Source organism: Etheostoma cragini, chromosome 1 (genome assembly GCF_013103735.1).
Source record: "Etheostoma cragini isolate CJK2018 chromosome 1, CSU_Ecrag_1.0, whole genome shotgun sequence".
In the NCBI taxonomy this organism is placed as follows: domain Eukaryota; kingdom Metazoa; phylum Chordata; class Actinopteri; order Perciformes; family Percidae; genus Etheostoma; species Etheostoma cragini.
Genome location: NC_048407.1, coordinates 26,652,710 through 26,679,384, shown reverse-complemented (window position 1 = coordinate 26,679,384; position 26,675 = coordinate 26,652,710). Strand labels below are relative to the sequence as shown.

The 26,675-nt window shown below is 40.2% G+C and overlaps 1 protein-coding gene across 2 annotated transcripts in view; it reads left to right on the top strand.

Moving 5' to 3' along the window:
* Window positions 1–26,675, top strand: part of cd276 (CD276 molecule) — a 71,660-nt gene that overhangs the window by 31,596 nt on the left and 13,389 nt on the right. The window contains exons 5-8 of one of the 2 annotated variants that reach the window (XR_004658087.1): window positions 16,036–16,173; window positions 20,087–20,128; window positions 25,505–25,543; window positions 26,554–26,611. Coding sequence is in view for 1 of the 2 variants with exons in the window: in XM_034882777.1 (XP_034738668.1) it covers window positions 16,036–16,173; window positions 20,087–20,128; window positions 25,505–25,527 (203 nt within the window). In the remaining variant the exon portion in view is untranslated. The remainder of the gene's footprint in view (window positions 1–16,035; window positions 16,174–20,086; window positions 20,129–25,504; window positions 25,544–26,553; window positions 26,612–26,675) is intronic. The other variant, XM_034882777.1, reaches the window with a different exon arrangement.

The following is a 26,675-nucleotide window of genomic DNA, read 5'->3' as shown; positions in this document are numbered from 1 at the left end:
GTGTATTATTATTGCAGTATGTGCCGTAGGGCTGCTAATTTTCAATGATATATTCAATAGGCACCTTACATATTGAATGTGTTGTGTTGCAGGTTGTGTACACACCTGCTAAGTGACACACACAGGCAGACTGATGTCCTTGGATTTCAATATTTCACTGCGTCTTGGCAAAGCCACGTGACAGAAAGTGATGACATGGTGGATGCGATGATGTCACTGGTTATCATTTTAAAATATGTGCAGCTTCAGCAGAGTGATGACTTACATCCTGAGATGAAAGTAAGGATGCCCTGTTTTGTATTGTGTACCACCAGATGAATTAGTGCCGGTGCTCCATTGCAGGAAAAGAAGCTGTCAAGGTTACAGAGTAAAATAGGATTCAAGTTGTAATCCTCTACATTGTAAATCTGTCATTGATTTACAAGAATGTCTTAAATTATATTTCTCCCAGTATTTACTTGTTATTTGTAATACATTTTAAAGCAAGGGCTAGACAGCTTTAAAGGTGGCAGTAGTGTGCATTATACAGTAATGGTGTCAAAATATGATAAAAAGGGAGGAAACAGTTGCTTCAAGGTCTCCCTGTCATTTCAATGCAGAGTGGGCGATATACTGTACATGTAACAAAATAGAGAGTGTTAGTATAGAATAATAGAGGGGGAACTGATTGCTGGTAGAAATAATGATCACTCATTCTGCGTGTGCTATTCAGATGGGTGTGATGGACACATTAGCCATCATCACATATAGTAAATGTGACTTGGGTAATAGCTCCTTAGCATTTTGTGATTTGGGCAGTGAAATTGGGAATCATCTTTAAAGTGTAAAGCTCATCATAACAGTCTGTTGGTCTACCTGTAATTATAATCAAGCCCTGCACCAAATATAGGCATGTTTTAAAACCACAGCCCATCAGCCTGTTTAAATTGTGAATGTGGTTTCCCACGCGTCCATTGTTCTGTTGAAAGAAAATTGTCTCAAAGTCATGGTAAAAAGAGTAACTTTTGTTTTTATTTACCCAGAAGGTACTTACTTAGCCTGCATGCTGTTTATACTGGTGTCCTGGACACACTCCCACACTCCCACCTGGGAACAACCAAGTTTGTTCTGCCAGTCTCTGAGCAGCTCCACAGGAGAGTTTTAGGGGTTAATGCCTCGCTCAAAGAGCTTGTAGCCTTCGAAATTGTTTTGTGCCATGTAAACTTAAAAAAAAAACAGAAAAGTATTGTATTTTCCCATCAGCTTCCCTCTTTGTTGTCTCTCTCTCTCTTCCTCTTTCTTTTTTTGCCTATATATTTCTGTATTCATCTATTTAAGGCTATAGCAGGCATTAACATTTATTTATTTGTTGACATTTTGATTATCATTAGACACTTGATCAGTTGATCAATGTCCGGTTTAATCCTTTGTTTTGTTGCTTTCTCTTTCTCTCCTTTTCAGAACCTATTAGTATTGCTCTAAGCCCTCATTGTACATTTCTTATGGCAAATGAGAGAATAAACATCCTTATTTGTACATTAGGTCGCCTTGTTTTAGTCATCATGTATTAGTTTTGTGGAAAGTGCTACCGTTGTGGGACATTGGTATGAACATATTGTCCCTGATTTCTTTATCAGCCGGGGGCTGAACGTTTTCTCAGGCTAAATGACTTAGCTACACACAAGATGTGAGACTGTGATTAGCTACATTCCTCTGAGAGAGAGATTTACAGAGTCACTTTTTTAAAAGTGCTGGAAGGAGACAACGTATATTTAAGCAGTAAGCCATGAGAAGCTGTACTTGACAGTGATTTTGGAACAGCTTAGAGGCATTGTTAGGGAATCTTCTGAAAAAAATTGTCATAGCACAGCTCTTAGTAGCTTTTTGCTTTTGTAAAATGACTGCAATAAAAAAAGAATGTAAATTTGCCATAAATGTTACATTTTAATGTAATTTCTGTAATAAATTATGCTTTTACCACTTTGACTGGTGATTTAGTTGCACATATTTTACAAGAACTTAAAACACAGTCAATCATTTTTTTTCTTCGTTTTTATGATTTAAACTCCATGAACAACTCGATTTTCTAAGAGGAGCTGTATTGATCCAGCTCAGCCCGTAATGGACATTGGAAAGTTGTTTCAGCGCTTAAAAGCTTAAAATCTTTGAAATGTCTCTTTTTAATCACTTGATATCACAATGGATCTCAGTGCTTGCTTATAGATTGCAGTCAATTATTTATCCTACAGGGTAATGCACTAATGCACAAATATCAATGTGAAACAAAGCTATGTCAAGTGTATCCATGCGGCTATAAAGTTACTAATCAGACTGTAAAAGTTCAAATTAGATCTAATGAAATCATTATACATTGCCATTGTATGGTAGGAACCATATTTATGGTTTCTAAACTGTGCTTTATGGACACTAAGCTTGGCACTTTCTTAGATGTCTTCTACCACCAACATGCACACACCTTTCTTAGAAATGCTCGTAATACATTCTACAGTTTCTCTGAGCAGAAGCATGATGATAGGAAAAGAGTTTAAAGCCTCTTGCTGTTTAACGATCTGCCCTGAGAAATTTTCTCAAATAAGACACTGAGGGCCAGATCTATGTATATTTGCAAATGTAGCGTTATCAGCGCCATGGCCAACCTGCAGAAAGCGCAGGCTGTGATACTTTGGTTTACATCGTATTTACCAAACATCCAGTTCATCGGGTAATCGGCACCTTCCTCCGCCCACTATACAGTAAATTGCGCTGTAGCAAAGCGGTACTGGTCCTCTTATACAGCTAAGAGCAGACTGCGATATTCCCACTGCTGAGGCTATGACTGTTTAGAATGATCCTGGGGCCAATATTTGTAATGTAGTGAGGAGTTTAACAACTGCTGGAATGGGATGTGAATGTTGGAGTTGGAGATTCAATGTCATCTTTGATTTCTTCCAGTTACTGTATTATTGCATGGCTGCTTAATCCGTAACGCTTAATGATTTGGTGTTCACTCCACTGAAAAAGTTTGATCCTTGTGGCAAAAATCTTTTTGGCCTGGCCTACCTTCGTCTTGCTCAAATTACTGCTGCCATTTCCCCAGGAGGCATATACCAGGAAACCTGCTTGCGGCTGGTTTACATTTGCTTTTAGAAGGCGGAGAATTTCCCCTACATAATAGAGGCGCGCTCTTACTGGCAGTCTTTGTAAATACCATGGAAAATATTATAATAGTTGAATGCACTTTACGCGTATCCTCCCATCTTTTTGGGTGGAACTCCCACTTTCCCCATGACCCTCTGTATATTGAAAGCGTAACTTGTTTTTTTCTCGCTCATGTGGCAGGCAATCCGCAATGTTATCCAAGTGTGTCCTGTTTGTAAATAGCACGCATCGGTTAAGTCAGTCTTTGCAAACATTTAACGCCTGGAAACGGGTGCAAAAGGCTTTAGAAATCTAACCTTGTATTCCTGTTAGCAACAAGAGTGTTACTGCTAGTTATTCAATAGCCTAAACTGTCCCCTGACTTCCCTGAAGGCAATAGCTGTGTGGTTCCAAGAGTGTTTGTATTTATTCCCATTCAAATTAAGCAAATTACAGTGCAATTATATGACGCTGTTTGTTCTTGAGATAAATGGCAAACAGGATGGAGCTAACCTGCTTCAAACTCTGAGCTTGGCCTAGCTCCACTGCTTTTAGAATATTCATCTGTCTCTCCAGTAACCACCAAAGACTGCAGCAGAGGAAAATGAGATATGCTGTTTTATAATGAGAGCCCTAGGCAGAAACATACAGAGGCCTGTCTTTAAAAAAAAATCTGTCATTATATATTCTCCTAGTAATACTGCAGAGGGGGAAGCATACTAAGAACGTGCACTCTTTGAAGAGGTCCAGGCAGTTCTTTAATGTTTTGGATAGAGCTTGCATTGCCTTGTGATATAAGGTTAATCATATATTCTGTAATTTTTTATTCAGATGTTATCCTGTGAGCGGCACCAGTTCATGTGGATTTGAGCTAAAGCTTTGTTTACTCATAAACAAACATTGATACTTTAAACCAGATAAACTCAATTATGGCTGTAAACAAAAAAGGTTTTGAAATTGATTGTGTAACTAGAGCACGCTGGATACAAGGACTGTGTTGATGCTGTCAGCTGTCCCATTACAGATTCATAGCAATCTAAAGAGACCAAAAACAATAGACGAAAGGCAGTGCAACCACTGGGTGTGTTCCAGACTTAAATGAACACTTGAATAGATGGTTCAATAAGTGTCATGTTAAAGTTCAGACCCTTTGTGATATTTCTCACCCACTTCGCACTATACTGATGTAACACAGGAGTTGTTTTAGCAATAGGTGTGTACTTCACAGAGAGCGGAGAGTTTCAAGCTGCAGTTTGTTCTTGGTGCAATGAGCCATTGGAATGAGCTGGGGAGTTGTGGCTCATCCACCATGTTACTGAGGCTTTCCAGTAGTTCAGCAGCTGAATATTATTTACTTGTTTGTTTTTATTTGATACTGAAGTTTGTGTAATGAGATCTGTTATTGTTTTTATCTGTGCACTTCCACTTAAAGTCATTTGACCCTAGCAACTTGTGAATATGCACTGATAAAAATAATGAATCAGGATCACAGTTTGAAGTGCACTTATCAAAATATTTTATGTTGACAGTGGATTAAATGAATGAATATAATGTGAAAATGTTGCTTATTTAGTTAACCCATTGCTATTAACCTATATGTGTTAATTGTAGATCCCACTTCTTCTTGATATGCTGGAAACAATAGCCAGCGGTGATGGTTAGATTAGCATGCATATAACCATAACCATAGTACATTTAAAGGCAGCATGCTAGCTACCTTCATGTGTTAAGTTAAAGGTCAATGGTTTGGTCTACTTCTTAGCCTTCTGCAGGGCTATTGAGGCCACACCCACTGCACAGATCATTTGTAGAATCCAACATTCTACAGCAGATTGAAGCTGATTGAAGACAGTAATGCGTTTGAGCCCAAGGATGAATAACTCAACATTTGCATTCACTGTATATTGCGCTCTGCTTATTACAAAACAACATTTTTCTATTTATTTTTGTATAAGAAGGAGTTTGTTTGAATTACCCAACATTTCCAGTTAATTCTCATAAATTTCCATGTAAAGTTTCCGGAAATTGACCGGAAAATGTACTTCCCTTTGCAACCCTAGTCTCACACCTCTCATCTGTGTCACTTCCAGCAGCAGGCAGTATGTGTCTAGCACCAACTGACAGCTGGTGAGCAGTGGAGCATTAAAGCGCTAAAGAGCTAAAGATAAGAGCTAAGAAAATTAGACTTACATTTGTCTGGGCGGCCAGAAACACAACTGCAAATGAATACTAGATGTGTAAATAGGTAACTGTTTGTCTCTCTTTGCCAGACCATCATCCACAGCGCCGCTGAGGAGGAGGGTCTGGCGAGTGCACACAGCATTCTGAGAAGTGAGAAAAACGGGCTTTTGTTTATTGGCATTTCTTTAAACCAATCACAATTGTCTCGGGTGGCGCTAAGTGCCGTATGGAGCAACTGCATCTCTGCAAAATAGCCTCAGAAAGGAACTTGTTTTGGGGGATCGTGTACGTTTAAAGGTGTTTTTAGTCGTGCAACAGAAAACTCAAATACGACAGATCTAGCTTGTTGTCTTGGTTTACCCTGTAGAGATCTGAGGAGCAGTTAACCATAGTCCTCATAAACTGACTGGAGTTTAAAATGCCTGTTTGCCATAACAGCTTGTTTAGATGATAATATGTCAATGTTGTCTTTACAGCTTATTGCAGTGCCCCATGGGACTAAAAAATCAAAATGTTGTTAAAGCTTTTAACGGAACCAAATGTTGGTAGTTCAGGTCAAGAATTAAGTTTGGGTTTGTTAAGCAGGATCAATGCGTACGCTTTGTTTTGCATGACTCTTTATTCCTTCCACAGCTATTTGTCCTTGTCACTCTGCTCTCAGCTCCTCTACTTGGCATTACCAACTAGCCAGATAGTCTGTTTTGTTACTGATAGCTGTCACTAGTGATTTTCTCCTACACATCCTCAGCATCTCACAGGCAGCTCTTGCTTTAAAGCTGATTAAAAATGTAGACACAAACATACAAACTGAGTATTGCACCGCCTGCCTGTATCGCAAAGATGGCATAGTGAAGAAATGGAGCAACCAAAGAAAAAAAAAAAGAAGAAGAAGAAAATCAATAGTTCACTCTGCCTCCAACATCTTAATGCCGCTCTCAGTGGAAAGGGATGTGTGGAAGTGATGGAGTCTCTGTCAGTTACTAGACATCAGAGGAGTTTTTAATTGAGGCCCCAGTGGGGCTGGGAGGGACATGGGAGACGTTGAGAGAGAGCTCGCCCTGCCGGTGTTAGATGAGACGGGCAGGTCGGTCGTGAGACAGTATTGGCAGCGTGCGTGCATGCGTGAATTCAAGTTTGTTTTATGTATCATGGATCCTGTGTTTTACTTTTTACCATGTCTTCCATGTCTCATCATTAGAACAGGAAACTTAGCAAGAATGGGTTGGGGTTTTTCTTTTTACGACAGTGCTATGTGTGTCAGAGCTGGACTACATTTTGGGGATATTCCTTGTTGACAGGTTTTCTCATAATTTGCTCTGGTCTCTATCGAGCTGTTTGACTCCATTTCTTCACCACTCCTTTTTGTAGCATGCAAATGTGCGTTTGTTTTAGTGTAAAAGGGTAAGGTATGTTCACTGGTTAACATGCAGCGGGCTGATGCTCGCAGTGCAATTCGATGTGACATTTAAGATTTCATTTTGTACCAGGACAAATGGTGTAGCCAAATCCACATCAGGCCACGTATCTCCACTGGTGTAAAGTTTATTCTGGTTTTACTTCCACCTCTACCCCAGGCCATTGTTTATATATTCCAGCACTGATCTGTTACACATTCTCACACCTCCCTGCCTGTAACGGAGCCTCTGCCTTGCTAACATGACAACCATGCATTTGGCTCTAAACTGTATATTCAGTTAATTAGCCAGTCTATTGGGTATGGGATTACCTTCAACTGTAAAGATGAGAAAACCCACTCTAACCTTCCCCCTGGCATATCTGAGTAAGACTGGAAATCATCCCTTTGAACATACCTTGACTTAGCTTCGCCCTGCTTTCCTCCCAGACAAATCAGTGACTGTTGTGCCGGTTGTGTACTTTAGTAATACACAATAGCTTTCTGACAGTTTCTTTTATGGCACTATGAAACTTGTCCATCCTAAAGAAATACTCCACCCATGATCTATACTATACTGAATATTAGATACCTATCCCCTATGGACCTTATGCGGAACACCCATTTCCTTAGTTTGTTCCATTTCCTGTTGTAACTTCTGGTTGTAGTGTAGTATCTGTCTTTTTGCTGAATCAAAGGTTGCAGTCCAGATTGGTTCACACAACCTTTTATAATCTTAAAGTTGGGAACACACATCTGACATCACAATATGCACCACAGATTTCAAAGTTCTGGATGCCAATAACCTATTGTACAACTCACTCAACTAGCTTACCATGTGTTGCAGCCATATGGTTACAGCTAAATGTTTCAAGTAGCAAGCCTCTGATATAAACTTATTAGTATCAGTCATTCAGGTTATACAGTTATTAGCATTATTTGCATTCTATAAAAACAATCCTAAATTGTCATGCCATTGTTTTTTTGTGTGTCTGGGACCTGATTTATCGACATAAATTAAAACACGTTGTTTCACCCAACTGCCCAACATAATATTTTTTGTATTAATAATACAAATAGAAATAAGTAGGTTCACTGTGAATCCGTGTTGGATGAAGAAATATTGTATTGACTCACATTTTAAGGGGTCGTGCTCAGACAACTTTATATTTTTATGAACCCATAATAAAACACATAAAATCTAACACATTCTAGTCAGTCACCATGGCTTTTATAAAAGGTCAATGGCAGACTGCTGTGATAATTTTCTTCCAGCTTTGGCAGTCCTTCACACTGTACGTTGTATTAATATTAAGGCAATACATAATATTAAGACAAAATAACGGAGTGGTAGCACTTCATTGTGGCTAAAATGCGTAAGATCAATAGCATTTAACATAGCTTTGCTACAATTGTTACAATGTTATTAAAACGTTATCTCAGTAACAATTCATTCTAACAATAATCTAATTTCCAACAATTATGCAAATGTCAATACAAACCTCTTTAACCTTTCTTACGACATAAACTATTGTATCACAAACATATCTTGGTCATTCCTGTAGTGCAATTTATTGTTGTACTTGTGGTATGCTTATGTCAATGTCTTTTCAGCAACCTTTTCAATGCCTGGGTATCCAGCACTTTGGCTTTCAGTGGGAGATTTTTATCTTTTTTTTGTGTCACAGCCAAATTCTGGTAAGGTTTGATTTTTTAAGTGATATTCAAAAACCTTCTTTGATGTTCACCATGTATTTCTGCCTTTGTAAATACCTTTCCCAGGCATCCAGATACTCATGATTTACACTGGTAACTTACTTGTTTTTATTGCTAGAAAACTTGTAATTTTCCAACCACCACACTCTTGTTTTGTACAAGCAAGCCACAATGATCCAAATCAATATCCTGTATTGACCTGTGAATTGTTACTCAAGTTCAGTCTTTCTCTATGCCTATTTGTAACCTCTCTTAGTATTGTTGGGGGGTGGCAGAGAATATTCACCTGTGGATCAATCAGATTAAAGTCTGATTTACCACACACTAACTCATCCTTCTAAATCCATAGCACTGCAGCATAGTTCCTCTGGACTGTAAGCCAACTTTCCACTGAAGAAAGGTCAGTAGCAGCCTGATGTCTCTGCGAGACAGCTTATGAGATGAGGGTGGGCTAATACCAGAAAACCTCATTGTGATTCCGACCCAATTCCTGCATTCACATACAGTAGTTACCAGCACTGCTTGCTGGCAAACCCACAACCCCAAATTCATTCACCCGCTCTTTTTTCACCTTTTGGGTCGCTTTGTCACTCTGCTTACCCCACAACTGCTTACCCCATCCCTCCAACCTTCGCTGACTTACTAACTCATCCACCTTACCCACACCCGTTTACCCTCCACCACTTCCCCCGCCACTACCAGATGGCTTTTATAGTTATCTCGCTGAGGAAGGAAAGAGGGCTGTTAGAAACTTTATTCCTATAAATGCAGAGCCATTACTCTGTTTTAATGTGCACGTCTGCACGTCATACACCTTGACGCCATGGGCTCGTGCCATGGCGTCATGGGAAGGGCAATAATATCGGACAAATTGTGTAAGTAAATGGGCGCTAGGTCGTCCTAGAGTCAAGCGCATTGCCTCCCTGAATGCCAATAAGACATTGAGGTAGCATCTTGCTGAAAAGCAATTTATTGAAATGCAAAAAAGAGGAGAGAGGGTTCAAAGCAAAGATGCTGACACGACAAAAACCTGTCGCCATCCATCTCAGTTTGCCAAGATTTCTCTCTACAAGTGAGCTTCTTGTCCTCTCCCAGAGAGGACAGGTGTTTCCTAGAAATATTGCAAGAACAACTGGTGTGTCTGTGTGGTCACAGGCTTTTCATGTTGGCTGAATGGGAAGGGTTCAGAGGTTTTGGAAGGTGGACACCTTCCAGGTTGATAATAAAGGCTGGTAATTGAAACTGAAGCTGAAACAAATTCAAAGTCATTCGTTCAATGTAATCCTAATATTCATGCTCATGTTTTTCATTCTGGCTAATCCGTGTCCTCTGACACAGAGGCCATCTTCTTTCCATTAGCACCGTTGTTATTGTTTCTGCCAATCTCTTTCCTGTGAGATAGGCGGCTCTACACAGAAACTGAATAAAGAAGTTTAAATCACCAATGTCTGCAAGCTGCTTGCACTCGCTGAGGTAGTATGCATCAATCACCTCTCCAGTGTTGGGTGAATATGATTTAAGCGTGAGCTCCTGTTTTGTCTCACTGAGTTTTATATCTCATTCACTTTACTGTTTATTCCCAGCCTTACTGTATTGTCTGAATGAATGTCTTTATCTCTGCCATGTGACTCATTGTTAAAGAGATATATAAGCCTATTTCAAGTTCTGGGACTGGCTGTGCCTCTGTGGTCTCCAGGGCTGTATAGGCCCTCCAGCAGGGCTGGGCCCTACTGCTGCTCAACCCCTGGGCTAGCCGCTAGTCCCCCTAGCTTTTCTCTGATCAACTCTCCTCCTCTACAGGTCCCCCTCTCTCTTGCTCTATTTTCACAACCAGGCACAATAAGGTCAGATTGTTCATCCTGACAATGAAAGAAAAACCTAATTGACTCTTCCTCTCCTCTTCCTCATCCCTCCAGCTTGTCTACAATGAGCCTTGAGGCTCTTTTTAGCCTGAAGTCATCCTTCTGTCAAGGGACATTATTCTCCTTTGGTCACAGCTTAAGAGGCTAGGTTTCTTCTAGGCAGGTAAAACTGGGCTGACAGTTGGAGAGAAAGCAGCTTTGATCTCCGCTGTCTTCCCGTTGCAGAACCAAGATGACAGACAAGGGAGTCTTAGGAGCACTTTATTCCACCAAAGGTTCTGGTAAGAAAACACTCAGGCTTGTAAAAATGCCTGCAAATCTTGGCTCTCACATTCACTGAAGCCCAAACAATATCTAAGCTGGCCCCTTGCGAGTCCCCAATAGTGTCTTCCTGAGACTATGGGAGCCTCATTTCTCACTGGTGATGTGCCCTATGTTAGAGGCTCCATATGGAGGTGGTGTTTTATCACATTCTTGCATGCCCCCATTAAATATCTATTTTTACTATAGCAGTCTGCTGTGGCCTCCTATAATACACAAAACACCTATGGGGAAGCACCACCTATAAGAAGTAAAAGTAGAGGATGCGCTTCAGGTGTTGTTGATATAACTTGTAAAAAATGTTGCAAACATAAATTGAAGGTGCCTTTGTAGCTACCAATTGTACCCTTTCATTGTATATATATATTTTATCAGTTTGATAGTGCTCAACAGCAAAAAGCTACAAGGGGTGAAGACAATACCACATTATATTTTATGTGCAATATAACAGAACATAATAACATAGTCTGTTGTTTGCCTCTTTGTTTGTGTGTTTGTTTGTTTGGCTTTTTTTGTAGAAAATGCTGCTGTGATAAGGGAATTTTCCCGCTGTGGGATGAATAAAGTATTATCTAATCTAATAATACAACAGCACCATTTTATAGCCTTCAAAACTACCATAGTGTTGACTCAATTACGTGTAGACAGTTTTGATACAATTTTAACATTTTAAGTAGGCTATTCTATTGAATTTGCAATGTATTGTGCAGGTGTTCCAGTAATGTTGTTTACCTACTGACTCTATCAATAATGTATGAGACAGATGTGACCTCCACACGTTAGTATTATGTATTTCCAAAAATGTTTAATAGACGTATGAAAATAATCACTATAGATGTGTGATGTCAAAATAAGGCTATGGGGAAGGATTCATGGAAAATGGTGGCAGCAACTCTAACCACTGCATACGGCTGATGACGGTGCCAAAATGCAAATGTTACCATGTGCAGTCCATGACACAAACACATCACACACCACCCCAAAACATATAGACTGCAATAAAAACAAAATTCTTAAATGCTACACACGGTTTGAATGTGCTGAAATGTGCAGAATTTTGTGCTTTCACGTTGAAGTAAATGATATGACAAAAATCTAACTTATAGTGTCATTGTATTTATACTGACAGGGTACATACCTAGCCCCTATTTTTGGTTTACTAGTCAACTGACATTGAGTATTTGCATCAGCAAAATTGGAAGGAAGAAAATACAGACATGAATCCTGGTGAGTGTGTGGCATTTAAATTGGTTATTATGATTGTCTTGTTTCATTCTCTGTCTTATCATGTCAGTTCATTATAGACCCCCTGCCACTATTTTGATGTGTATTCAGATGTGTATTACGCATTCATAGTATCTAGAAAACATCAAGTGTTTGAAGTGAAGTTTGCCCTGTTTGGTGCAGCGCTAAAGTCTGCAGACTCTAGGTAATGTGACAGTGCAGCCCAAAGCACTCCATCCTCACCCTTGCACAGAGGGAATAGGGAAAAGGGGAAAGAGAGGATAGGTAAACAGAGCCATTAGAGACAAATCTATTTCTGAAGAAAACAAAATCACATCATCAAACAAGAGAAAAAGAAAAATATGATCCTGCAGCCCTTTGGGCCCGGCGTAGCAATGATAGCCGACTATGGCATTTGTCTTTATCAGTCTGCCTTGAGGGAGGGAGAGTGTTGTGGGAAGGTGTGCGAATAAAAAGAGAATGAGAAAGACTATGGAAAGAAAGAGCAAAGCTTCTTTACTCGTCACAAAGAGCTAGACACATTTGTTGCTTTTCTGACTCAAAAGACGTAAACAGCTTGTTTATGATTATTTCTCTTTTATACATGTTTTGTGGCTTTGCTCTTAGTACAAAGTGGCTCTCAGATGGTCATTCTTTAAATATAACAGAGTGAAGGGCTCGGTGGACAGCAAGCCAGAGCATCATCAGTCATGACTAGCCTGGGGAGGCATACGCAGCTTCATCAAAATGACAAGATTGACTTTCCAGATTTTATCCTTTCTCTGTGACATTTGGTTGTTTATTCTGCTTTGCAGTAGCAGTACCAGAGAGTCTTAAAAGTGCCTTGTGTATCAAGGGACTCTCTTAAAATGTATGTGTATATATATATATATACACACACAGTGGGGTTTGAAGGTTTCGGCACCCCAGGTAAAAATTTGTATTGATGTGCATAAAGAAGCCAAGAAAAGTTGGAAAAATCTCCAAAAGGCATCAAATGACAGATTAGACATTTGAGTAATATGTCACAAAAAGTTATATTTTATTTCCGTTATTTACACTATCAAAATAACAGAAAAAAATGGCGTCTGCAAAAGTTTGTGCACCCTGCACGGTTTATAGCATCCACCGCCCCTTTTGGAAAGCTGAGACCTTACAGTGTCATGGATTGTTCTAAATCATCGTCTGGATACACCAGGTGATGTCAGTCTCAAGGTTTTAAATGCCCGTACTCATCTGACCTTTCCCCAACAATCCCCACCATGGGTTCTTCTAAGCGGTGGTCTAGAAAACTGAAACTGAAAACAGTTGACGCTCACAAAGCAGGAGAAGGCTATAAGAAGATAGCAAAGGGTTTTCAGTTGGCAATATCCTCTGTTTGGAATGTCATTAAGAAATGGCCGTCATCAGGAACAATGGAAGTTAAAGCAAGATCTGGAAGACCAACAAAAATATCAGATTTAATATACCAGCAAGTCAAAACCCACGTTTGACTGCGCGATCCATCCAGAAAGAATGGTCTTCATGGAAGAGTCATCAGAAGAAAACCTCTGCTACATCTTCAACACAAAAATCAGTGTTTGAAGTTTGCAAATGAACATTCAGACAAGCCTGATGCCTTGTGGAAACAAGTTATGTGGACCGATAAGATTAAAATAGATATTTTTGGCCGCAATGAGCAAAGTATGTTTGGAGAAGAAAAGGCACAGAATTTTATGAGAAGAACCTCTGTCCAACTGATAAGCAAGGGGGTGGATCAATCATGCTTTTGGGGTTGTATTGCAGCCAGTGTCACAGGGAACATTTCACGAGTAGAAGGAAAAATGGTTTCAATAACATTTCAGCACATTTTGGACGCTAACTTGATGCCATCTCTGAAAAAGCTGAAGTTAAAGAGAGGATTGCTTCTACAAATGGATAATGTTCCTAAACACACCTCAAAATTCCCGCTGGATTGCATCAAGAGGCGTAAACTGAAGGTTTTGCCATGGCCTTCACGATCTCCTGACCCAAACATAATTGAAAATCTATGTATAGTCCTTAAAAGAGCAGTGTGTGACAGACAGCCCAGAAATCTCAAAGAACTCAAAAGACTTTTGTAAGGCAGAATGAGCAACGATACCTCAAACAAGAATTGAAAGACTCTTGCCTGGCTACAAGAAGCGTTTAAGAGCTGTGATACTTGCCAAAGGGGGCAGTACAAGGTATTAACTCTGCAGGGTGCCCACACTTCTGCAGACACCATTTTTTGGTTTTGTATAATGTATAACATTCCATGCAATTTAATCTTTAATTTAATCAGTCTCTATGTTATATATCTGCCTTTACAACAGTCTCTATATTATATTGGGGGCATTCTTTTCAATCTTTTACTGCCATTTATCCAAGTAGTAATGACAAGACTAAGAATCTGCAGCCATCTGCTGCAGCAGCTACAGTGGTGCTTTGGGCTAAATATTAATGTCATCACCAATCCAGCAAGACATTTCTATTGCAGTCCTCATGTAAATCACCCTTCTTCACCCTTGGATGTTTGTTTTGTTCTGGTTTTGTGTGCCAATAACAGCCTGTACTTAGGCTCAGCTTGGCTTTGAGCTAAATGCTCATGTCACCACGCAACCTTGCTCACAATGCCGATGCTAGCATGGCTGATGGGGATATCATTAGTTTTGCAAGTATTTGCTCGTAAACCAAAGTACTGGGTAAATTAAGATTTTGGATATGATGATGACGCAAGATTAAAAGTCAATGGATCACCAAAGTTATTACAGTTTATCCTGAGGGGAGAAACTAAATTAAGAATGCAATTAATCCAACTTGCATATGAATCTGTCCAAGAGTTGTCAATTTCAACAAGTATAAATCAATAAGAAAAGGCAGGGGCTCATCAAAGTAATTGGCTTTATGTTGTTATTCTTTAGTTCTTAAAGTCTATACAAAGTTTCATGGCAATTAATCCAAAAGTTGTTGAGATGTATCAGCCTGGACCAAAGTAGTAGTCTGTAGTATGTAGTCCATAGTAGCATGGCTAAAATCAACAGCAAATAAACGCTGAACTGACTTGAAATGACCATTTTCTGTCATGATGAGTACATGTCCCTCCTCGTCCTTTTCACTATGGCCCTCTGTGGCCTTTCATTAACTTTGTTTCATAGGACAATCAGGTATTTGCTTCCCAGCATCAGATGGACTGGATTTCCATCTGAGTATTGGTGATCTCCAAAAGGACGCCTCTATTTGCCCTCCATCTTGGCTGCTCTGTATTATAGCCTGTCTGTCTGCATAGTTGATGCCAAGTCCTTACAGATGCTTCATCATTTCCTCTTTCCAATTCCTGTAATTTCAGTATATATTTTTTTATTATTATTATCTGGCCAGAGCGGACAGTCTCTGAAGGAGGCCTGTTTGTGCTACAGCCAGGCTCAAAGCTATTTAGTGGCTCGGCTGTTTTCCTTTCTTCTCCCTCTGTTCACGTTAAATACCCCAGGGAAATTTGGCTGTGTCTCTGATATCTTTTTTTGTCCTGTTGACCAGTTTTTATTCCTCCTCATCAGTTTGCAGTTTGCCAACCTACAGTCACTAATTTTGATGTCTAATTGGATTCAAAATAATTTTAATGTAGTGTTGTCCAAAAGATATGCTATCATTCTACTCGTCAAAAAGATCAAAATGTTGACGATGCAGACGCATGACAACTTCAGACATCTGAGCAATGCGAAGCAGAAGGCAGGGGGTGGGATAGTTAGCGCCAACATCCTCTTAATACTGTGCCAATCCTGTTTGAGTGAAACAACAACACAGTCTTGTGCGACTGCTTAGCTATCTGCCATCTGGACTCAATTGAATGACTCAAGTGTCTTAATTGGACACTAGTAAAGAAGCTCTTACTCCGTTCACATTTAGCAAAGGTTCCGACTCTTCTGTTTTCTCTGACAGTCCCACTGTTTTATGAAAGTCAGACCATATACGGACCTGATATTAGTCTAATGATGATGACGCAGATGATGATGATAATGATGGAAATAATCGGCATCAGTGTCATGTTGTGCTTCATGTTCTGCAGTCTCAATAATTCAAAATTGTTGGAATGAACTCACACAGCAAAAGTGTCAAATGGTGATGGATACAGCCGTGACAGTTGTGCTCCTATTTTAGCTCTGCAAGAGTGAATAATGACGCTCTCCTTTCTTTTTCCCCCTCCCTATTTGCCCTTTGCTTCAGGTCAGAACATTACGTTCCCCCCGGTGGCTCTGTGGGTAACTGTTGGCCTGGCCGTGTGTCTGCTGGTGCTGCTCATTGCCCTGGCTGCTGTCTGCCGCAGGAAGATCAAGGAGAGCTGCGAGGAGGCCAGGAGAGAAGGTAGAGGGATTTGAAAAGCAAGAAGGGGAAGGGGAGAGGTGGCTCTGCACATTCAGCACCAGTTTATAGTTTCACTAGTGGTACAATTCATTGGTGATGACTCTCTTGAAAATCCATGTTAAGGTTAGATACATCCATGTTTTGGTCTTACTTTCCTTCATTAGGAGAAAAATGAAATGTAAACCTCAGAGCAGTGACAACAAACTATATGCACAAAAATTAATTTTTTATTTTCTTGGACTGTGTTAGCCAGCTGCGTGGACTTGCTGTTAAATGGATGCTAACCTATCATGCCCTTTTAACCTTTCTCAGGGCCTTCAGTAAATGCAGAATGACTCCTTAATCTCTTAACATAGAAGCTCAGTAGATGATATGCTTAATTGCTACATGTTACTTGCTATCATGTGGGAGGCACAACGAGAGCAGACAGAGATAAAGCAGAAAGCAGTGATGAGATGTTAACTGCTCAAGGAACATCGAGAATCCAGAGGGAGTTCTGCTTAATGCGTATAGGCAGGATCTCGGATGGTGGACACATATCTTCAGCTAAGAGGAACATCATTACTCGGGTCCAGTAATTAGCTGTGCGGAATGGCTGAGGATCGCCGCAAGTGCAAAGAGAAAAAGTTTTGAAATGAGATAGATAGTGCAGTGCCACCAGCTCTGCTGTAATGAGATCTGCTCAGAGAGGAGGAGACATTTAAATAAAGGTCATTCAGTGTCTGCACCAGGGCCCAGAGGTTTAAAAATAAATATGGAAGTGACACAGACTCAGAGGAAAGAGTAAATAGCTCCATGGAACATATGAAATCAAATGAAATGGAAAGAGAGAAATATAATGCAGTTCCTCCCACGGGCAAAAAGGCTCCTCGGGTTGTGGGGCCCTTTTCTTCAGTAGGGTAGAATACGAGCTGTGTTTCCTGCCTCCAGCCCTAACACTGAAGGCGGGATTGATTATGTGGTCATCCACTGTCTGCCTTATTGAAATGTTAAGTCTTTTTCTGTCCCCTGCCAGCAAGTCTTTGATGGCAACGCTGACTTATTCACATATCATGTAGACTCTTATACTCCTGATAGAATGATACTGTATGAATACAGATGTGGAGGGGTTTAAAATAGGACTGGTATATTCCTATCCAGAGCTGAGAGCAGGAAGCAGAGAAGTGCAACCAAATTATGGTTGTCTTATCTTTTAATATGCCGTGTATCGGCGTATTAAATCTAGCCGGGTATGGCTAGATTGAAGTTGAACTCTCTCTTCACTGTGTCTTGGTAGCGAGGGTGGAAGGGTCAGTACAAGTGTAGAAGTGAGTAAGTCATTTTTCTTACCTGTCATAATGTATGTGGAGCACCCAAATGTGTATCGTAGCAGAGCAGAGCAGCTTGTGGAAGCTCAATTCCATGGCCAGTGTTGGATCTCAACACTAGCATGGTTCTGTTTTCTCTGATATAATTTTTTCTTTTGGCTCTCTCTTCTGTCCTTACTTACATGATGACTATGTATTTAATATATGCTTTCAGTGACCTATCCAGGGTTGCGGTTCCATTCCTCCAAAGCCTATTTTTACATTTAGATAAGCATATGATTAAATCAAGCTTGCGCTAGGAGACCATGTGTAGGTGACATGGGACAGATTGCCCCGTTGTGACAGATGACAGTCACAAGGGAAACAGTGTTTCCCCTAGTGGTTTTGACCACAGGGGTGAAACATGTGCACCACGCTCAGGTTTACCAAAGACCAAATGCTGTTAAAGGTGCCCTGCCACACATATTTTATTACTTTGTGGTAATGTCTGAAGGTCTACCATGGACTTTTTTTTTTTGTGGAAAAAAAATGCCTTGGTTACCTTGTTTCAAGCCATTCTAGTTCGGTATAGAAAGCCTGCAGGAAGACTTAGCTCGATTTGTGCCAGTTCTCACTAGTATCCAACAAGCTAAGGTGCTTGACTCTGACTGGCAAACAGCTAGCCAATGAGAGCCTGGCTATCAGCAAACATCACCCCTTTTTTATGAATAGTAATGAGCTTAGGCAACATGACATCAGACTGAACAGATTTAAAAATTAATTGTAATTAGCCTGATTTCTCTGCTTATGCCTTTACAGTGGCTAGAGCTGACAGAGGAGGCAGCAGTTCATTGTCACATTCACGACATAACACAAACACATATTGTCCTAACATATTTCAAAAAAATGCTAGTAAAAACGGTTTTGTGTGGCAGGGCACCTTTAATTCATCACCTTTTTGTGCATGTGATTCACGTTAAATAATATAAATAAATAATAATACACATAGATTGATTTAATTCCATCTATGTTTAATTCAGTCTATGTAGCAAACAGTAAAAGTATTGGCAGAAAAAAGCTGTTCCTCATCTTTTTTTTTTAATTAGCAAAAATGTTTACTTTTCATCATCAAGAGTTGAGCCAAAGGGAGTGAAAATATATTAAAACCAACACAGAACATACACAGCTGTCATTAAGCTTTATATCCTAGTGTGAAAAAATGTTTAAAAAAAGGAAGCTGCTTCTGGGGTGCAAGAATGAATTATTAGGCCCACTTATCAGTGTGTTTATAGTACTATAGGTTTACTTAGAGGCATTTGCTTACATTTGAAACACTCATGATGTCACAGCAGTTATTGTAGAGATTCAGCAGTAGTGCTGCACCAGTTTTCTGTAAGGGAAACATAGAGACAGAAGGGAGGATGATGAGGAACAGTAACACTATTCTGGCTTCACTGAGTAGCTTCTTTTCCCCTGACTCTTCTGTCTTTTATGTGGTTTGTCCAGCTTTTGTGCTTAAGCCATAACCGCCTTCCTTCTTACCCCCACACATCTGGGATGCAGCCAAAAGGGGTATAAAATTGTAACACTCACAATGTACAAGGGAAGCAGTTCTCACTCCCTACCCTGTGGATGCCCTCGTCTTCACTCTTCTTTAAGGTGCCTTTAAATGAGCCTTGCTCTGCGATCACATCCCTGTCCCCAAGGTGTTTTTTTTACTGCTGCCACAGTGGTTGATTTGGAGGTGTTGAATGAAGCAGTGAACATAAACAGGCTCACACATCTATATGAATGTCCCATCACAGTTCCGATGTGTAGAAGTGGTTGATATGTATGTATATATAAAATCTTAAGCTATATGATCAAAGCCATATCTTGTACTGCCATGATTATGTCATTACAATGTGGAAATATACTGTGAATACTACAGAAATGTGTAATTTTATGAAATGTGATTTCAAGCTACCCACATACTGTAGAGCTGAGGAAGCTGAACTGAAGAATGTGGTGTGGGTAGAAGGATGCATATACAGTACAGGCTTTGAGTCTGGAAAGCATGTTTTATAGTCCGCTGTCAAAGTCAAAGACAATCCGGCAAAAGTATAGGAATATAGACAAATTCATTGTGTTGCCTTGACATTTAATTATGTTTGATTATTTGTTTAATCTCATGTATCAGATTGTCAGATTGATTGTTGTGAAAATTGTGTCATAGAAAATAATATCAGTCGCTTGAATTCTATTTTTAGCCTGTTTGTGTGTGTGTGTGTGTTTGTTTGTTTAAGTGTGTAAGTGTGACAGCCATCACTGGGTTGGCTCCCTAACTCTGTTGACAGTGGGTTTTCAGAGAGCCAGCAGATAAAGCCTAATGTGATTACTGTCTCTGCGAAAGGGCTCGATAGGAGGTTAAGGGGATGGGTATGGCTCTGTGTGTATGTGCCTGGGTGTATGATGTGGCGGGGGTACCAATGTGTGGAGCATCGTTGTCACATAGCTCTCTCACCACAGCTTGTCCTTTGAGCTGTGAAGGATCAGCTCACCATAGGCTTGTGATGAAGTGACTGCATTGCGTGCCTGCCTTTTGTACTGTGACTTCCACTGATAATGGCTCTTCTGTCTTCCCACAGCTGAAGAGGCCAAGGAACTGGAAGAAGAGGAGTCAAAGACAGGTCAGCCAATCCACACCTGGTCAAGCCTTAGCCTCTGCGTGTATGAGGGACCTGCTTTATGTTTTTGCTAGCAGTGCTGTGCAGGTGCTTGTGACAAATGCTGATCAGGAAACAGTTGAAAATCCGCTTGTTAAAGTTCCACATCCTTCAGCTAAAAGCAATATTAACATTTTGAATATGGTTATTGTTTTGCATTCAGCACTCTGAGCAGTGTAATCGTGCAAGGCTTGCAAACACTCAACGGAACACGCAACGGTGCATTTTGTCCACTGAAGGGTGGATGTAGTGGTCAGGCAGTATAGACCGGGCAATTCATTTACATGCAAAAGCTCATTGCAAGCTTGATCTAGAATTGTTTTGTTATGTTATGTTGTTCTTTACATGTACTGTGCAAAGCATTGCTGTTACAAAAAAAATCAAATAACCCAAAAAACACCCAGTCTTCTTTAAAAAAAGAAAAAAAAAAGTCCAGGTGGCAAGATGGTTGGGACCTAACAGAACAAGTAACTGAATGTTAAGTTTGTTTACTGAAGTGTAAGTAAGTGAGAAATGAGACCAGCTTCAGGCACTGAATCTGTGTGTGTGTGTGTGTGTGTGTGTGTGTGTGTGTGTGTGTGTATGTAAGGCAGAGAGGAGGGAGAGACGGGCACACTAATTTAGTGATGCCAACAAGCTGTTTTACATTATACGTTCCCCCAAAGCTACAACTATAACAGTGAAATCTATCTTGTCTATAAATTTTATGGTAACAACTTCCAAGTTTCACAAAATGCCAACAATAGTGCTGCCGTGTCCTGCACTCAAATGATCCCGTTTACCAAGCCAAATTGATTTTGCACTGAGTCCTGGCTGAAATGTGTTATGCATATTAGTGCCAATGGGAATACATTGCTTTAAATTTCTATGATGATTCATCCAGCAAAATCAACAACACCTGTGACAGTCCTTGCACCACCTAATGCTATACAGTGATTGGTAAATCACTATTTTTTCAAATCTAACTAGCTTAAATCACTTAACAAAGGAAATGCAGAGAAGGACCTATGGTCCATATTATAAATGTTGTCCCTCGGTAAAGAGACATTCCACAACTGTTGAAGCCAAGCATTTAAACTAGGAAATAAAGATGAGTCTCTCTGAGGATGTGCTAAAGTAGAGTGGTGCTTCAGACTAAATGTTAATGTCAGCATGATGACATGCTCACAATGACAATGGTAACATTATGCTATTTAGCAGGTAATATGCTTCAGAGGAAAGCCTAAAGAGACTAAATTGCTTTGTGATAAATACCATCGCAAACATGCTCCCAGTGACATGGCTAACATGCTAATGTTAGCATTTTCACCAACTTAATTTACTATATTAGAAAAACAGGAATATCAGCTGAAGCTGGAGTTTCTCATGGCAATGACGCAACAAAAAATAGGCAAGACATGGTCCAGCTCTCCTGTTACGTTGCGATGTGTCGTTTTTACACTTCTGTTTTTGACCGTTTAAAAAAAATGAGACATAACAGTTTGGTTTTGTTCATTAGTGATCTTTATAAGATGATGATTTTTTTTTTTTTTACCTTTAGACAGAGCCAGTCTAGTTGGTTTCCTCTTGTTTCCAGACTTTGTGCTATGGTGTGGTAACTGGTTGCTAGGTTTATATTTACCGTGTAAACATCATCTAACTCTTCGCAAGAAAGCAAATGAGCGGATTTACCAAAATGTCAAATTAATTCTATAACTTTTTGCCCAGTAGCCTACTAATGTTTTTATTTTCATAATGCTAGTGAACCAGGACAAACGAGGTATGTTCTTCTTTTTCTGTGATAAGAGTGATGTGATACTTTGCTTACTATGACCTTATGAGTCCAGAATTAATTTTGCCATTAGCAAGCAGAGCAAGCTCCTTCTGCCTGCCCAGCCTCAGTGACTACCCCTCACAGTCCTGAGTAGTTCTCCCTCAAGCATTAATGTCATTAGAGTTATTCATTTGACTCCTTCTTTAGTCTGATTTAATTATTTAGCCTTTATGTGAACGGCAAAGTTAATACCATGTGATTTTAATAAGCTGAGAGGTGAAGGAGAGTCTCTGAGTAAAGCGGAACAATGACTTTCACTCTCTAATGCCTCGCTCATGAATGTTTCAAAGAGCTCTGTGCAGCCAGGAGCAGGGTCAGCCATCCCACAACTAGTGATACTTAATAGTTCAGCTTTAGCTAAAGGTGCAGGGCAAAGGAGAATAGAAATGGGAGATTGTAGTATGCCTGTACTCCAGCGACAAGACAGCAACTTGCAGCCTCCCTCACTCTTGTTGCCTCATGTCATCGTCCATGGCAATCCAGGTGGACGTTGTGGGCGGTGAGCTGGTGAAGTCAACCTAATGGCTCTGCCTTCTGAGATCACTCTGTAAGCACTTCAGACAGGAAGCTTTGTTTTGCCATCTGGCTCCAATTGTGCTGACAAAGGCAGAGTTTTCTGCATGAGACAAAAGAGCTGAAATGAGCCCCACTTTAATAAACCCGGGATGATGGGGAGCCACATTTGTGTGTTATCTTAATGAGCTGTCCAAAGGAGAGCGCACCTCTCCATTTAAAGCCAGCTGGATTTGAACAATTACCAGTGATAACTAGGGACCTGGGCTTATTCATTTGCAATGGGGAAGGATCCCTTTGTTGCCTATACAGCGTAGGCAAATAATGTCTAACAAACAGTGCAGCTCAAATTCTGGATTGATTTGCAGGTGCTTAAGCCACGAGCAACCCCTGCCCACACACTAACATGTCTACACATGCACCCACATGCAAAGGGGGACACACCACACACAGAAAGACACACTGTTAAACACTACTCTACATCCACATGCAGATGTGCGCAGTGTCTACAGTTCTTGCTGGCTTTATGCTCATCTCCCCACCTCCTTTCTGAAATATGTTCAGTAATCTGAGCATGATGTGCTGTTTAGAGGGGGCTGCAGTCGCGCAAGTGCAGCCCTTCCTGTCAGAAGCTGGCTTTAGTTTATGTGCACTAGCCCCTGTCTCCCTAAATCCTGGACTCCAAGGAGTCAGGCCTTAGCAACAAGGCCCTGGAAGAGAGTGTTAGTCAGTGACCCAGTTCTTTCCAAGACAAAGAATTGGTGGAAATAACGATTTGACACGCCCTCTGAATAGGGAGCTCCTTGCAAGAAACGGTTTTATTAACCCTTCTTAACTGAGGCAAAGTCCCGCAAAGGTGGGAAGTTAGGGAATATGGGGCTTTATAAAGCTTGATAGCACAAGCCCCACCCTTACCATATTCTGGTTTCTTCATGCCAAGGCCACCACTAAAAGATGGATGACAGTGGCTAAAATCATATTAAAGCTTCAAGCCTAGTAGCTCATCAAATGATTGTAAGAAGCTAGCTAGCTAAGGCTGTGTAAAGGTGACTCTTGAGCAGACAGACAGAAGCAAGGACAGCTGTACCAGAGTCAAAGTCACCTCTGTGCTTATTATATTCCCCTTCTGTCCTGTCTATTGAGTTATTCACATAGCAATGGAAATAAATGGGATTAAATATCCGTTTTTATTTCGGCTCCCATGTTAACAGGTCAGGTTTCACACTGCTTGCGTGACATGCGCGTCAAACCCCCGAAAACGCGTGCATGCTAGAAATAGGACAGATGTTTATTTTTAACGTGACGCCAGAGTGTGTTGGAAACGTTTCCAGGCAAAATAGAATAGGAAAAGATCTTTATGTGTCATTTTGACACAAATACATATTAATAAATGACATGTTTAAAAGTCACTAGGTTTTGACATCAATGCAGATATAAATATTTAAAAAGATTCTGTAACCTATTTTGCCATCAAGACTGCCGGTTTAGAGATTATACATGGTAGAGTTATAATGGAAAAAGAAAATTCTTGGATGCATGGCAGTACTAGACCAACGCTTGTTAAAAAGTTGCACACCATATTCTTATAACATAACCAAGTTTAATAGACCTGTCGGTCACTAACATACCATTCCCTATGGTTTGAATTGAGAGCGCCTTGGAAAGCAGCTCCCAGGCAGCTCTGTTTGACATGCCCTCCCTTTTCACTGGCAGCACATACAGTTCTCAGCCACTGGGCTCTCCCAGCGGCCACACATTACTGACTAAAGATATGTAAATAGAACATTCATGTTGCCTTCATTATTAGATGTGGGTCACTGGATAACTTCAAGAGCGCTAATTAAAAGAGCTCCCAGCACGCCATTGCTTAGTAGTTGCACACACATTACTCAAGCACTGCACCCATGTTCCTTGCTAATTCTGGACCATACAGTAAGCTACATGTTTACTAATGTGTTTTCTCCCACCCTGACATATGATGTTTTTGTGTTGAAGGCCAAGTAACTGGTTGGATAAAAATGGGAATTATTAACTTATCACATGAATCATATTCATGTAGGTTTTAAATAAAACTGAATTTTCTAAATAAGTATAAATATTACTGTTACAAATATAAATGTTATTTCCTTTGCTTGCTTTTTATATTATTTATATATGTTGCTTACCTTCAACATGAGAAAGGGTTAGATTCCAAAAAGAGATTGCCAGTTGCTGAGAAACTTTCTTCTCTCCTTTTCCCCTCCTTTGTCTTGAGTAAGAAGGAACTCATCAACTATGTGCTGCACACTGTGATACTTTTGCAACCTGTCAGAGGTTATCTGCTGGTCCGCAAGGACCACCCGATCATTGCCAGAAGAGATAGAAAAAAAATAGCAGCTCCTAAATCATCTGGAATAATGAGTGTTTTCACAGTATATATAAGCAGTCAAACCACTCATTGATGTGCATCAAAACAACAGGCCAATCCCATTGCTGGTTGGTGTAAAGAGTGCTTCTGTGGGAGGACAGGGGTGCTTCAGGAGTGAAGGCAATCCTTTTCCTAGGATGAATCCCCCTGTAAAGACACCATTTACATCCTTCTGCCATCCAACCCCCCTCTCTCTCATTCTCCCTTCTGTCATGTAATCTACGCTCCTCTGACAGCACAGCGAGGCCCGGTGGGATGGTGCCTATCCATCTCTCTACCCCAATCTGCCTCCCCTGTTTGGTTCCACATGAGCACTCAGCTGCTGTGACTAATTAAATAAAGCGCTGTGCCCTCTGCTTCCTGTTAGCCATGGCAAGGTTGGTGCACAGAGATGGAGCAGAGGAAGAAGAGGGGTGCTGAAGGAAGAAGGGACACAATAACAACTACAAAGCCTTAAATGATGCTTTGGCCTATGAGACAGTAGTTACTGTACATTGATGATGCTGGCACGACCACATTAAGTAGTTGTATTGCTTACAGCTTTTTTAAATTATAAATTGCTTTGAATATAAGCTCAAGTATTCATTCTTGTTTTCTCTTTTTTCAGCCATGACACTATTGAAAAGCTAAGGTCAAGAGAATAAATGTGAGTATAATTCCAATATGTATATCTATGTATATCTTTAATTATACCTGTGTCTCTCAGTTGTCACACTTTTTTCTGCTTATCACAATTGCCTGATGTTCTCAGCAGTAATGCTCTGGAGGACACAGCATCTCTGTAGGTTATGTGTAAGTGCTGCTGTAATCAGGCTAGGTATGCTGCATTAATTCAGCAGACAGTCGCAAATATGAGAAGTCTTGACATTTTGATTTTAGGTTTCACAGGGTCACTGGCTGATATGACAAATCTATTTCATTTTATCATTCATGCAAACATAAATGTCCTGGCCTGCTCAAAGCCAGTCTAAGAGTCTGAATAATGGTAAACATTTAAGGTGTGAGTCGTGTCTGTCTGAAACTATTCATAGTCAGTGTCATCTTCATTAAGTTTTCAATCTACTAACTTCAGCTTGTGAGGAGCCACAGCAGACCATTTTGGGAAGCTTATGAAATAGGTTTTATAGCATCCTTTTGCTACGTTCAGTGTGCTACTGTTTTTGTGGCTGTTTGGCCAATCTTGAACACCACATATATCTACAAGTACACCTCATTCAAAAATATTTTATATTAGAGGATAGAGAGACATTCTCTGCTACATGCACAGTAGTAACATATTCTTTGCTTCCTGTTGGCATTGGTTGAACAGATAATGTCACTAACTTTGTCATGCTAAAATATTGCAGTGGTAGTTTTACTTTTTACCCCTGCATCATGATCATAACCCCCGCCTTGCAGTCTCGCCCCTTGATAAGCTATCTAAAATGCAACAAAATATATGTACCGGTTAAAGTACTGTTGGTTGAGTGACACTTCATCAGTCTTAGATATGGATAATCTATAGATACAAAGCAAAGTATAAAAATTGCCCCTATTGTAGCACATATACTATTTTGCAGTAAGGAGCTATGCTCAATGCTGATTTTTTTAAGAGTGTATAATAATAATAATAATAATTATTATATATTATATAGTCTTTGTTTGTACTGTGCTCAGATATTCAGTACTATGGACAATTCCGCTTCTCACACAGTAGAAGAAGGTGGTTAGGAAGGTCAGCAAGCTTATCTCAAATGGACTGTTGATATTGATTGTTAACATACAGTACATATATATAT